General features: G+C 31.7%; 1 protein-coding gene across 4 annotated transcripts in view; it reads left to right on the plus strand.

The window, feature by feature from the left end:
* NLGN1 (neuroligin 1) overlaps positions 1–13,007 on the plus strand; it is a gene marked incomplete at both ends in the record, with an annotated part of 680,233 nt that overhangs the window by 189,218 nt on the left and 478,008 nt on the right. The window contains one exon of one of the 4 annotated variants that reach the window (XM_081302241.1): positions 7,444–7,503. The exons of the other annotated variants lie outside the window; for them this stretch is intronic. Within the exon in view, the coding sequence (XP_081158367.1) occupies positions 7,444–7,503 (60 nt within the window). The remainder of the gene's footprint in view (positions 1–7,443; positions 7,504–13,007) is intronic. 4 annotated transcript variants of the gene reach the window in all.

A 13,007-nucleotide genomic window follows, 5' to 3' on the forward strand; every position in this document is an offset into this window, starting at 1 on the left:
AGACATTTACTCTAGAACAACAGGAATAAAGAGGCAGTAAAAAATTTTAAAGAGTAGTGAGTCAACAAAAGTGATGTTTAAGGAATACCAGTCCTCACTGCATTTAAAAATATTTTTAAAATTTTTTTATTCTAATTTGTTATATATGACAGCAGAATGCATTACAATTCATGTTACACATATTGAGCACAATTTTTCATATCTCTGTTTACAAAATATATTCATACCATTCATGTCTTCATAATGTACTTAGAGTAATGATGTCCATCTCATTAAAAATATTTTAAATGATTTGTTTCCATTTGGGATATAAAATATCTGAGCTTCCTTCATGGTTTTCCAAAACGTCAAATCCAGTGTTAAACCATATTTAGTATTCATCTGTCTCCTTAGAGCTATTTTGAAACTCACAAGATTCATCATGCCTAAGCAAGACTTCATACTTTCAAGTTCCTATTCCTTTAAAATGCTTGCCATTTTAATTTTAGTCTTAGAAGGAATTGAATGTGTGTACATTTTAGCTGCTGTTAATGTGTAATGATTAATAATTTTCTCTTGAGGTCTACCACTGTGGTTAAGTGCAACTTCTAAAGACTGTGATATATAAAATGGGGATTAGGAGACAGGTGAGAGTCTGAGCAATGGTGAGAGCAATCAAGGGGCTACTAAAATCATTCTGGTATGTGGTGATGGTGGACCCAGATGAGGGACAGAGGCTAACAGCAGACAATATTGAGAGAGTGACAGGAATGGGACTTCTCTTAGAAATTGGATGTAATCCAGCGGAAACCAGAGGGAGAAAGAAGGAAGAGTTAAAGATTATTTTATATTTTGGGTTTGGGGACAGAGGGAAGGGTTCCAAAAAAACCTATGTCAGGAGGTAAAGCTGGCTTTGGAAGTGGAGATGACAAACATTCCTGAGTATTGAGAATCTGGAGACACAGATCTAAATAGCTGTGGAACAGTTTATTATTGGATGTATGACTGTGAGAATCCTGAGGATATGTTAATTCTCAAGCAAGTGAATTTAAACACGTTTAATAGAAACTTTTAAACTGTAAAATTTCAGAAGTGCTCAAGTCTTGGATTTTGCTTTTCAGTAATATTTTATTTGCAAACAGAAGTGGAATAAGACTCCTCCTAGGTTCCTTTCCCATCATCTTATTTCATTCCAATAAACCTGTTCTTGTTTGATGAGAACATAATGTATGCCTCTGTATAAAATATTTCCTGCCATAATTCTCAGAGTGACTTTGCCTCTTTCTGACTTTTCTGCTTAAGATTCAGCTAGGTCAGAGTTTATCAGTGTGTGCTTAAACTCTGCAAATGGCTTCCCATTGCTTTCAGGATTAAGACAAAAATCTTCAGACTGGAGGCACTGTCTTCTACAACCAATGCCTGTCTAGCTGTTCATCCTCATCTCCCAGTACTCTCTTCTAGCCCCTATGCCAGCCACTCTTGACCTTCAGGCTTTTATCATTTTAGGGCCTTTCCACATTCTAATTTTTCTGGCTGAAATTTTTTCCCATACTACCTATCCCAGCCTCTTGGCCTGCTTACGGTGTACTCCTTCAGCCACAGGTTGCATTGCACCTACTGGCCAAAGACCTGTCAGGCCTGTCTGGGGTCACCTTGTATGACTTCTCACTGCACCAAGACTTTTCTTTCTTGACACTTTCACATTTGTAATTACATGCTTCTGTGTGTGATTATTTGTTTAATGTTTCTCCAGCAAGATCTAATTTTCAAGAAGGCAGCTGTCTTGTCTGTTTGGCTTGCCACACATTCTGAGCACCTAGCATCATGTATACTTGTTGAAAGGGTGGATGACTGAAAACTAAAACCATGTGAAGGAGGTCAGACTGTCAATGCCCTTCCAATCCCCTCCTCAATAAGATAGCTCTGGACATCTTTTGACACCTCTGTCCTTACCATATGCCTGATCTAAGTGCATCTCTGGATAATACAGTATAGGTCAGCATTCCTTCAGATGAGAAGGGAACATTATACTGATATTCTTCATGTGGTAGAAATACTGCATTTTCATTAAAAAATCAAACAAATATAGTGTTAAAAAATAATGAGTTTATGTAAATCTGTTGATGCTTAGATTAGGGGTTAACCTATTTTATTTGCTTTTTATCTACTTGATTTTTTTTTCCTTCCAGATCCTATCACTTTTATTTTAGACAGGATGACTTTTGACTTCAAAGTGTTGTAATCAAGGTAATTTTTATGAAGAAAAATGTGTTTCTCTTATAAATATAAATGAGCTCTTCTCCATAACCTAGACAAGAGAAAATTTCTTTCTCCCTTTCCTGACTTTGAACAACAGATTTCCCTTCTCCCCAAAGTGTAAGGTAGGCTCTACCTCTGAAGAACTGTCTTAAGGGAATGGATGTCTGATGTTCATGTAGGTGTTTTCTTTCAATACAAAGATAAACATGGAGCACACCTGCTACTTTCAGACCCTTGAGAGTGGTCCCTCCCAAAGCATGTATACACATGAGCCCTCAGTCTTAACAGGAAGCTCACCCAAACAATGCCTGGATACTCTGCAAGCAGGGTACCACCACTGATAGGAATTCTCTTGAAAAGATCAACTATTCCAAAGTTTACTTCCAGTGCCTCATCACGATGGTTCACATTATATTTTTATTTTAGTGTAATTCAAATTTATGATATTGCTCAAAGAATTATCTTTCTTTAAATGAGGTTTTCCAGAAAGAACATTATTACAGTTTCTTTACATCTGAGCATAGAGTTAATTGCTTAAGAAATGTAATAACTTTTTATTAAACAAATACAGAAATACCAAATTGGTAATATTCTAAATTAGTCACTTTCATTCCTTTTTTTAAAGAGGTGTGTATTCATTCTAGTTTTATAAAATCAACTAAATTTCAATGGGTAAAATTCAATAGGTTTATAATAATACCAACCATTATGATATATAAATTTATAAAGTCATTAAATTTTAATGTTTGTCATTTGGGAAGAAAATTGTTATTACTTTAAATGCATTGAATTCTGACTTTGTTCTTCAATATGGAACAAGCATAGATTTTTATCCTTGATACAAACTTGGTAAACTAACTTTTGTCTCAGGAGAATACATCCCTCAAAATATTTAGCCTGTCTTCATTTGCTCCAGAACAACCTTGGCAATATCTTTAAATCCCCTCATTCTGTGGAAATGGGCCTGAGGAATTCTTTAATGTCAGTTTACCTTAAAGGCTTCGAGGTCGAGAGGGTGGAGCAAGAGGAGAACAAGGTCATTAGCTAGGGCTTCCCATCTATCATGCTGGGACCTTCTGGAACCTGGAGCTCTAAATAATCCTAAAAATATCAGAGTTTTTTTCCCTTGATAGAAGCACATTTCTCAGGCCAGCTTTCTAAGTCAAGAGCTAATAATACCCTCAACCTACTTGCCTTTTGCAGATACATGGGACACAAAGTAGGGATAATTTCTGCTGAATTGAACCCATAATGAAGGAATTTATAATCAGTTCTAATGTATTTGAGACCTAAAGTATATTAGCCCTTCATCAAAGAGAATGATAAAAAGCAGCATTAATATGGGTGGATAGTAATTATTTCAGAGCTTATAATTATTCTCCAGTTAACTAGAGAGAAATGCTGATATTTTTATTCCTCTTTTAAAAAATAAAAGGCACCGTGGTCAGATTCTGAAGCGCAAGAATGGATCACAGGTTCTTTGTAAAGGCCAATACTTTGAATTATGGCTTATGTTAATGATAAAGGAACTATTTTGGACTGAAAGGAGTTTGAAGTTCATGGTCAGAAGTTCCCTTTACCTTGCTTAGTCCTGTTGTTTTACCACTGAATCTATTTATTGCCTATAGGAGATATAAAATATAGTAATTACTCTCACTCCCTTTCAAAATGACTTGAGGTCTACTTTCCTATTAACTCTAATGAGAGTTATGTGTGTGTTCCTCAGGGAGGAGAGGACCCAATCGGGTTTCAAGGTAAAATAAATCACTTCTACACTCAGGGTTTAGTGGTCTCATTTGTTTTATATTTTGATGATTGAAGATAGCCATTTCAAACTGCTGGTATTGAAAATGCACTATTTGTTGTTTAAAAGAAACATAAGCTGTGGTTGGAATGTTGTTAATGACTGCTATACCTGTTCAAAGGATAAATGTTTTGCCCTTGGGAAAATCATGTTGCTTAACTTACAGGGACATGTGATCCCTAAAATGTCATTATTTAATTTTCATAAGAAAATTCATGCCAACTGCTTTCTATGATATTTTCTTTGTATTTAAAATGTTTTAACATCATTAAGTACGTTAACACTTTAGAATAAATGGAAAATGAGCTATAGTTGCTGGTGTACGGAGGGAGCAAAGCTAAGGTGATGGGCTGTTCTGTTTGCAGCATGGCAATAGGGAATCTTGAGATCAGGTATGATCTGTCTCTGTAATTCACAAGCACGAATTAACTCCATTCAGGCGTCCTCACATGAACCAAGATTGAGTTTCTCAATTCATAACCCTAAACCCTCTTAGATATTTATTCTGAGTGCCTTTGGGCATGAAGATAAAGGAAATCTGTTTTCTTTCTTTTTATAATCACTTTTGCCAAAATCTATTATCAATCCTCTTCTTCCCAGGGAACCTGAAAAAATCAGATGTATAAAAAAACCTCTTGAGGTTAAGAAAATCCAGCTATGCTGGAATCACTAAAATACTGCTGGAATGCTTACTATGGTAACAATACCATTTCATTCTAAAGCTTTACTTAGCATCAATATATGAAATTCTTTAGTTGGGAGAATTCAACTTAATTCTCCTATAGGTTAATGATGCTTCCATATGTTTATTATGCTGAATCTATATTTGTATCTGTTCCCCCCACACATACATCAGTTAAGAGGCACAATTTCCTGAGTAAGGATGGGTATAAAAACTAAAACAGCAAAAAGCTAGGTCAATCAACTATTTCATCCATAGAAAAATTCTCTGTCAACACCATTGCTTTCCCATGACTTCTTAACTTAAACCCACCCAGAGCCAAAGAGCAACTGAGAATTATGTTCACATGCAAAGTGGAAGATTATGTTTAACAGAAATTTTCTTATTTCTCACATAGGCCTAAGAGCTGACAATTCTGTAAGCATGTAAAGTATGTAAAACCACTGGCTTGGTGGCTGTAAAACCTACATGATTTCCAGTAGAAATCATGTAAATTGCTTTGGATAGCCTAGGTGAGGAAGAAATATACTTCCACCTGAAAATTGAAGAGTTATTTAATTGTGATTGGTTTTGCCCCCAAATATTAGTGAACTGATGATTCAGAAAAAAAATTGGGGTGTGTGTGTGTGTCAGATTTCTAGTTTCTTAAAGAGCCAAGAACTAAGCAATTAAACAGTTTAACTGAAATTAGAAAATAGATGATGGTTTTGGCTGCAATAAATATCACTGTTCTAAATTTCTATTACTTATCAAAACAAACAAACAGCAGCAACAACAACAGCAACAAAAGAACATAATTATCCAGTAGCCTGGGAAATAGGTAGTTGCAGAAAAGTTAAAAGCTTATAACATAATCAAATACAATTGTCTATCATTAATATTTTCAAGTGTTTTAAAATTTGAAATATTTCAAATATAGTATTCTGATTCAGCAATTTTTAAATTTTAATGTAAAATTTATACTTTTAGCAGGTGTAGCATCGTTGTTACATGAACATGAGATAAGTGTGCTTTTTATATTTAAGTAGAGTCATATTAAAGAAATGCAGCTATCTATGAGCTTGCAAATGAATGCCAGTTAACATAAACTATTATTTTCATCTAGGTTTTCTCAATGGAATGATTGCTTGAAGGTGTGATTATAAAAGTATATTGCTTAATTTTTTTGTGTACAGTTCCCATGTCTCTATTTGCAATGATGAAACCATGATATCACAATTGAATATTTCATGGTCCCTTCAATTATATCAGCAATTTCTGTTTTTCCAATCTTTTGATCTTTGCTAATCACTGATATTTTTCAAGGCTGTCTCTGAGCTGATGAATCATAATTATATCTCTTTTTTCCCCTTTGTTTCTTGGATGGTGTTTTTATTCTTCAAGAGTTGTTATAGAAGGTTTAGTTTTGAATTACAAACATAATGCAAAGTAATCTCTATAAAAGACTTAGAAGTCTTTCTCAAAATGTTTAACAGTCCTTCCCTCAGAAGTGTGCTTAGATTTAAAGCCTGCTTCTTTACTATTTATGTTATTGAAATCATGACTTTCAGTCCTCTTTTCCTCCTTTTTCTATGACTTATTTTATGCATGACAAAATTTTCTTGCTTATTGCTATGTGGTTGGCTGTCTTTTAACTTGAGTGTCCTGTGTTCATAGTGATTGCTTTTGCATGAGAATTATGAAATGTCATACAGACTAAATGGTTGTGGAATAAAAAGGGAATGTGGGGCTTCACTTGCTTTTTTGTGTGCTGAGTATGTCAATTATGTGACACTTAAAATTACTTTCATCTGGCCTTTGACTTCCCCTTTGGTGTGTTCTTTTATTCTAGCAAATTAGCATTGTTAAGTATAATAAAACATTTATTAAACATTCACAGTGTTTTAATATAATTATTCTTCTAAAACATGATCCTATTATAAATAACCATTCTGGGCATGAAATTGCAAGAGGGCATAATTCCATTATATGACTAAAGTGATTATGAAATATAAGCCCTGACTTTGTAACTACCTTAATAGCTAAACACCAGCTCCTATCAATGGGACCTTTTGTGATGAGATTATCCGTTGATACATTTGTGCAGGTGACAAATGTCTTAAATCCACAGCATACATTTAAATGAAAACCTATGGGGAAATATTTGTTACTGAGAAGTAATTTTAAAAAGTCACAGCTAAAATGTATGAATTTAAAGTTTATGTAATCCAAGTGTTAATGCTCTTATTTTAAAAAAGGAAAAAAAAAATAAAAAGAACAAATTAAAATGTTCATATCTCTATTTTCCCTAATGTTATTATATTGTCCCAAATTAAAGAATGAACTTGACCTACTTTCTTTGTTTTTGTCACCAATTTAAATTAGAAAAGACACTGAATAAATTGAGTTCTTTCAGCTAATAAAACTGTTTACTTTTTTGTTTGCACTGGGTATTTTTTTTTTAAAGATCATTTCTGTGGTTTATGACTTATGACTTTCAAATCATAATGTATTTTTTATGCTGGATATGTTCACAAGCCAATCTTTTATAAGATATTTTGGGGAAAGGGATTTTTTTTCTCAACCAAAATAGATAATCAACTATGATGTAACCACTTCCCCTCTCTTTTTGAAATATCCTTGAGAGTTTTAGTACTTACATTTAACTTTTTGCCCTCAGTCTTGTTTATTCTTGAATTGTCTTTTTTTTTTCCCTCCATTTCTCCATTCTCAATCCTAGGTCCCCTTACAAAGAAACAGACAGATGATTTAGGTGATAATGACGGTGCTGAAGATGAAGGTATTTTTTCCACCAAATCTATTTGCATGACAAGGGACTCAATCACTTTTTCCACCCCTTTCTATTTTTTTACTTCTTGTCTTTTTTTGAAAAGTTGTTTTGAATTCCCGTTTTTGATGTGTTTTGTCTTCTTGCTTGTTGTTACATATAAATATGCATTTTTAATTTTTTTCAAAAAATGAGTGTTAAGTTTTACATTTTGATGCCAACCATTAAAATGTTTTAAAAAGAGGGGCTTTTTTTTTATTTTCTTGAACTGACTTTTGATATGTTTCATCCCACGTTTTGACAAATGCGTCCACATTCTTTGAACTAACAATCTTTCCCTTGTAGTCTCTCTGTGCCCATTTTGCATGTTTTCTAATCTATGTAACTATTTTAGCCAATATAAAAATGTGTTTCATTTTTCACATTTGACATTGTTTAAAAAGAACCCTACACTAAATAAAAAGAAAAGTTAAAAGCTGATTTAAAGTGTTTCTTGAGCAATATATTTTGATTTTAGAATACCACTGCCTGTTGATTTGCTGAGATATAATATAAATAATAAAATTTTGTAGGTAAGAAAAGACAACACAACCCTTGGGTTAATTCCTAATCACTGAAGTCCCATTGAGCTTATAGTAATATTTTTAGTGAAGTTTATATTATTTAAAAAAGATGAAATGGATGATTGTTAATTTCAAAAGGACACACTTTGTAGATTAGCAAATAAATCAGATTACTCTGATTTTGAAAGAATTTCCAACTATGAGCAATAAGATATTTCCTGATTTGTTAATATCAGAATTGTTTTCTCCTTCCTACTTTCTTAACACATACAGTTCTGATTTATGTTTTAAACCTAAGTACTCAAAAGACTGATCTGAAATTTCTCATTCAACTGTACTTGTACCTGATTTTTAGTATCTAGAAAGGCTTATTGATTCTTTCAGCTCGTTTTGGTTTCATTGTTTTTTTTTTTTTCTTTTTTAAATGCTATCCTAGATATAACTGTAATAGAGGGAACTGATGTAATCCAAGATTAAAAGTAATTCCCTGAAGCCTAAAACTGAAATCTCACAAAGATATTATTAATACAATAAGATAGATTTTCCAAAATAAAATAATCAGCAGCAACAAGGGGTGAACAAGTTACAAGGACTTCACCAGTGACTCACTATTTACTAAACAATTTGCGCTCATTTCATTTTCAATATCAATTGTTAACATATTTAACAAACCCCTTTACAGTAGGAAATTAAACTATAGAAGTGAATTATTGAAAGCTTAAAAGTGACATTTGATTATTAATATTTTATAACCTTAAGAATTATTTTGGTTATGAAATTTATGATATTTAATAAAAATTCATTTAATGAACCCAAGCAGAAAATTAAAGATTAAACACAAAGCTGTCATTGATATTTTAAATAAATTATTATACATGCTCAAAAGTTATCAATATGAATGCTAAATGTCTAAAATAAAGATAATATCAAAATACAAATTGAGATTTAGAAAAAATAGTGTTAGAAGTGTGATATATTTAAACAGAACATTTTTTGACTTTGTAGGGCAAGGTTACTGTTCTCCCTGCTCTAATGAAGACTGTTTCCACTTATAGATTTTGAATTTGTTGAGCTCTCTGAAAATTCTAAAACCTATTCATTTGTTATCTAAACAATAAAGTGAGTACAAAGGACTTCTTAATGTATAACTTTCCAAAGTCTATAACTTTCCAATGTAATCACAAAGATAATATACATCACCTCCCTGTTTTAAAAATATTTTGGTTCTGATTTAATATGATTCGTTTTTTCTTTTGGTAAAACAGCACCGAGTAATGCATTTACATATTTAAAATAAATACCTGGGGACAACCATTGTAAGTTAAGTCCTATAGATGTGAATCTACTTTATAGATCTATTGTGAAGCCCATCTAACATTTTTAAATTGGCCATTAAAAATAACCTAAACCCTTATTTGAATCGGCAGGTAGAATTGAAGTTATGTACGAAGCCACTCATCACAAGAGTTATCAATCCATAAATTTTCTTAAATGTTCAAAAGTGTAGAATGTCAAAGCTGCCAGTTCTAGTTCAGTCTGTTCCTCTGTGTTTTACTGAATACTTGTTTTGAAAAGAAGAAAGATGAATTCTAATATCCTACAGGAACAGATATTGTGGAAAGTTCTGAGTATCTTCTATTCAATGTCTTTTAGAATCACTTTGTAGATGTGGGTAGGACTAAAAACTGAGTCTAATTTTCAGACTTAGTTGTTTCAAACATTGAATCAATAACAGTGGGCATAAAAGAATAGAAACTACTTGATAAATTATTTGCTTACTTCACTCAGAAGTCAGGTTTTCTGTTCATTTATAGGAAATTCCCCCATTATTTTGCCATACCTGTGACACCTTGATAGTTTTACTTGATTTGAAGGTACTGTATCAGCCACTGCATTCTGAGACTAACCTCTTATGTCCACAACTTGCTCCTGGGTCACTGATGCTCTCAGAAGACTTCTCAGTGAACTGCTTTTACTCTAATCTCATGAGCCAATGCCCTTTTGCTGTCTCTAAACCAAACACAATTGTATCATTTTTCATGTATGGTTTATGATAACCAAAAGAGCTGTATATTTTATAGGCTATTTCCATAGTTTACAAAGAACTGAAGTGATAAAAATAGTTAAAAGCAACATCCCAGATATCCCCCAATTCATTTAGGAATTTGGGAGACTTTAAAAGTATGTTAATCATGCTAAGAATATCTGAATATTAACATTTCAATATTCAAATGCAATTTTAAATTCTACAGAGAACTTTCTTAAACTTGCTTCATAGATTTTTGTATACTTTTAAAACTAAAAATGTACTTTGTGTTATATCCAGGTTAACAAGCACAAATTCAACCAACTGTTATTATTTTGGCAGTTCTGAATTATAATCAAATTCCATAAAAACGAGTAGAAAGCACAAAATGTTGTGAAATGTTCCTTTATATGTTGGAGAAAGATTTACTTGAGGCAATGTTTCAAAAGTTTAAAACCCTTAAATGCTCCAAACTCTAAAATATGGTCAATTAACCACTTTGTGAGTCCTTTAAGAAGAAGGAAACCAGTAAACATATTTAAGGAGTTATGTGACTATTAACTATTTACTAGGGTCATTACAGGGATCTGTGATCCCAAATCCTGTTTGTCAGGCACAAATAAATTCCCACTAAACACTCTAGATCTATTGATGCTTATTAAAGTGATATAAAATTTTGATTTATCAGAAAGATGAAATAGTTCCTAAGTTTAAAATCATGATATATACTCAGATTCCAAGTTTGTTATTTTATTAATTTGAAAAATTAAAATACTTTATTAAAATTTAGAAGAAAATAATTATTCAGGTAGTATTTTTCCAATAACATTTCACTCCTTTCAAAGCCATATGTTAAGTTAGCAAGCTTTTTAAAAATTGCAAAAACAGAAAATGCTTGATGAACATTTATAATGTACTGAAACTGAGCTAGTGTTTGAAGATCTCTGAGAATGTTTTGATGATTTTAGTAGCAACTGTTTAGGCAAATAAGGGATCTTAAGTACAATATATTGTTCACATGTTGCACCTCATTTAAAGGAGTTACACAAAAGACATGGTCTGCAAGGATGATTTGGCTCTAATAAATTCAATACAAATTACTTAAGTCTATTGAATATACTCCCACTGAAGAAAAATGTACCCCTGAAATTTGATTATTAAAAATATGATAAAAATATTACAAATATTAAAAATTAAAAATTACTTAAAATATTATTAAAATATTCATTGGTATGCTATCTGATATATCGATTTCATTTATAAATAATCTAGTTTTTTTTAAAGAAAATAGTGGACTGTTTACATTTTCTATTAACATAAAAAAGTCAATTATGCAAGGAAGTAAAGTCTGAGATGGATCATTCTGATAAAACACTATCAAAGAATTACAATTATTTTGTATGAGAAGCTCTTTCAGAATTCTGATGTTTCCCCAAATTTTATTAGCAATATTAAAGATTCTAATGTCTAAGACTTTTATCTGTTTTAGTAATTAATATTCCTTAAAGTATTAACTTCAAAGTTACTTCAAGCATAAAGAAGTATTTTTCAGAACCCAGCATTAGAATTTTATAGAACTTTCTAGAAAAGAACTACTCTATATAAATTATTGGGCAAGGCTGAAATCTTTGAAAAGTTTGAAAAGATAAGTTAAAAATTAAAATTAATCCAAGCTATCTGTAATCCTTTCAAGTCTAATTTTTAAGTAAAAATAAAGAGATCCTTCTTAAAATAGCTTCTAAAATCTTTTGTCATGTTTTCAGTGTTTCCTAACAATGTCCACTTCATTCAGTTATTAGGTATAAAATGTGGCAGGTCTTCTCTGTATTGTTTTCCAGGTGAACTGGATGGTTCTACCAAGATTTCATTACTGTTCACAGTTGGTGCTTTGTAATTCTATGTAATTTTAATTAAAGAAGAATTCTGAAACAGCCTCCCTCTGTGCTACCTCCAAGCATACAATTAGCAGAGTACAACGTCTGCTGTGAACAGTCAGTTAATGATTTCAGTTTAATAATTTATTATTGCTTCTTCAGTGCAAACCACTGTAGAAAAATAAGAAGCTAAAACTGTATGTATAAAGTAGGCATTTAAGGTTTGTAGTTTAGCAATTTCAAAAGGATTATGTCCTTGGTGTAAATCTAATTTCTCCACAACACAAGCCCCCAATTCTTTACATAGGAATGAATACCATTTTCTCTCCCAAGGATTCCTAGAGAAAATAAATCCAGGTTTTCCCTCTTAAATGTAGTTGTATCTAGAAGATGATTTTAATATCAAAATATCTTCCTTTCACCACTTAAAAACAAAACATCTTCTCAAGTGCATCTTTGGGGAAAGGAGTGGGGAGGTAAATTTTTCCACTGGTTTTAAGTCAATTTAAAATAGTCTTTTTAAAAAATTAAGTCTCTAAGTTCTGCCATGAGACATTTCTCCAACTTGAAAATCTGGACAAACAAGTTGAGCTAAAATTCTGCTCCTGAGGGACTTTTCATTTATAGAAATCATTTTACTATTATGGTAGAAAAATGGAAGGATTCAAATTAGTCATTATTTTTCACAAGAAATGTAAGCCAATCTCTAAATAATCACCAGTTCTTTCAATGAATTTGTATCATGTTAGTTCATTCTGAAAACTAGTGCCTCAAATGTAAAGTTGTAGGAGAATTTAATTTGATTAAAACTTTTTTTTAGAAGCAAAGGAACAAAACCATAATCTTAAATGATACACTTAATATTTATATAAAAATAGAGATAATATACTTGATATAATTTTAATTTTGGATATTAGACCTCATGGGCTACTATGTAATAATAATGTTTTGTTTATATATATATATTCAAAATCATATTTTAATCTACATAATGAAACCGTAATATGTTAGCTTTTTTCCTATAGAAATTAGTGCATGTATAATATTAATTAA

Source organism: Spermophilus citellus, assembly GCF_964194105.1.
Source record: "Spermophilus citellus genome assembly, chromosome: 7".
In the NCBI taxonomy this organism is placed as follows: domain Eukaryota; kingdom Metazoa; phylum Chordata; class Mammalia; order Rodentia; family Sciuridae; genus Spermophilus; species Spermophilus citellus.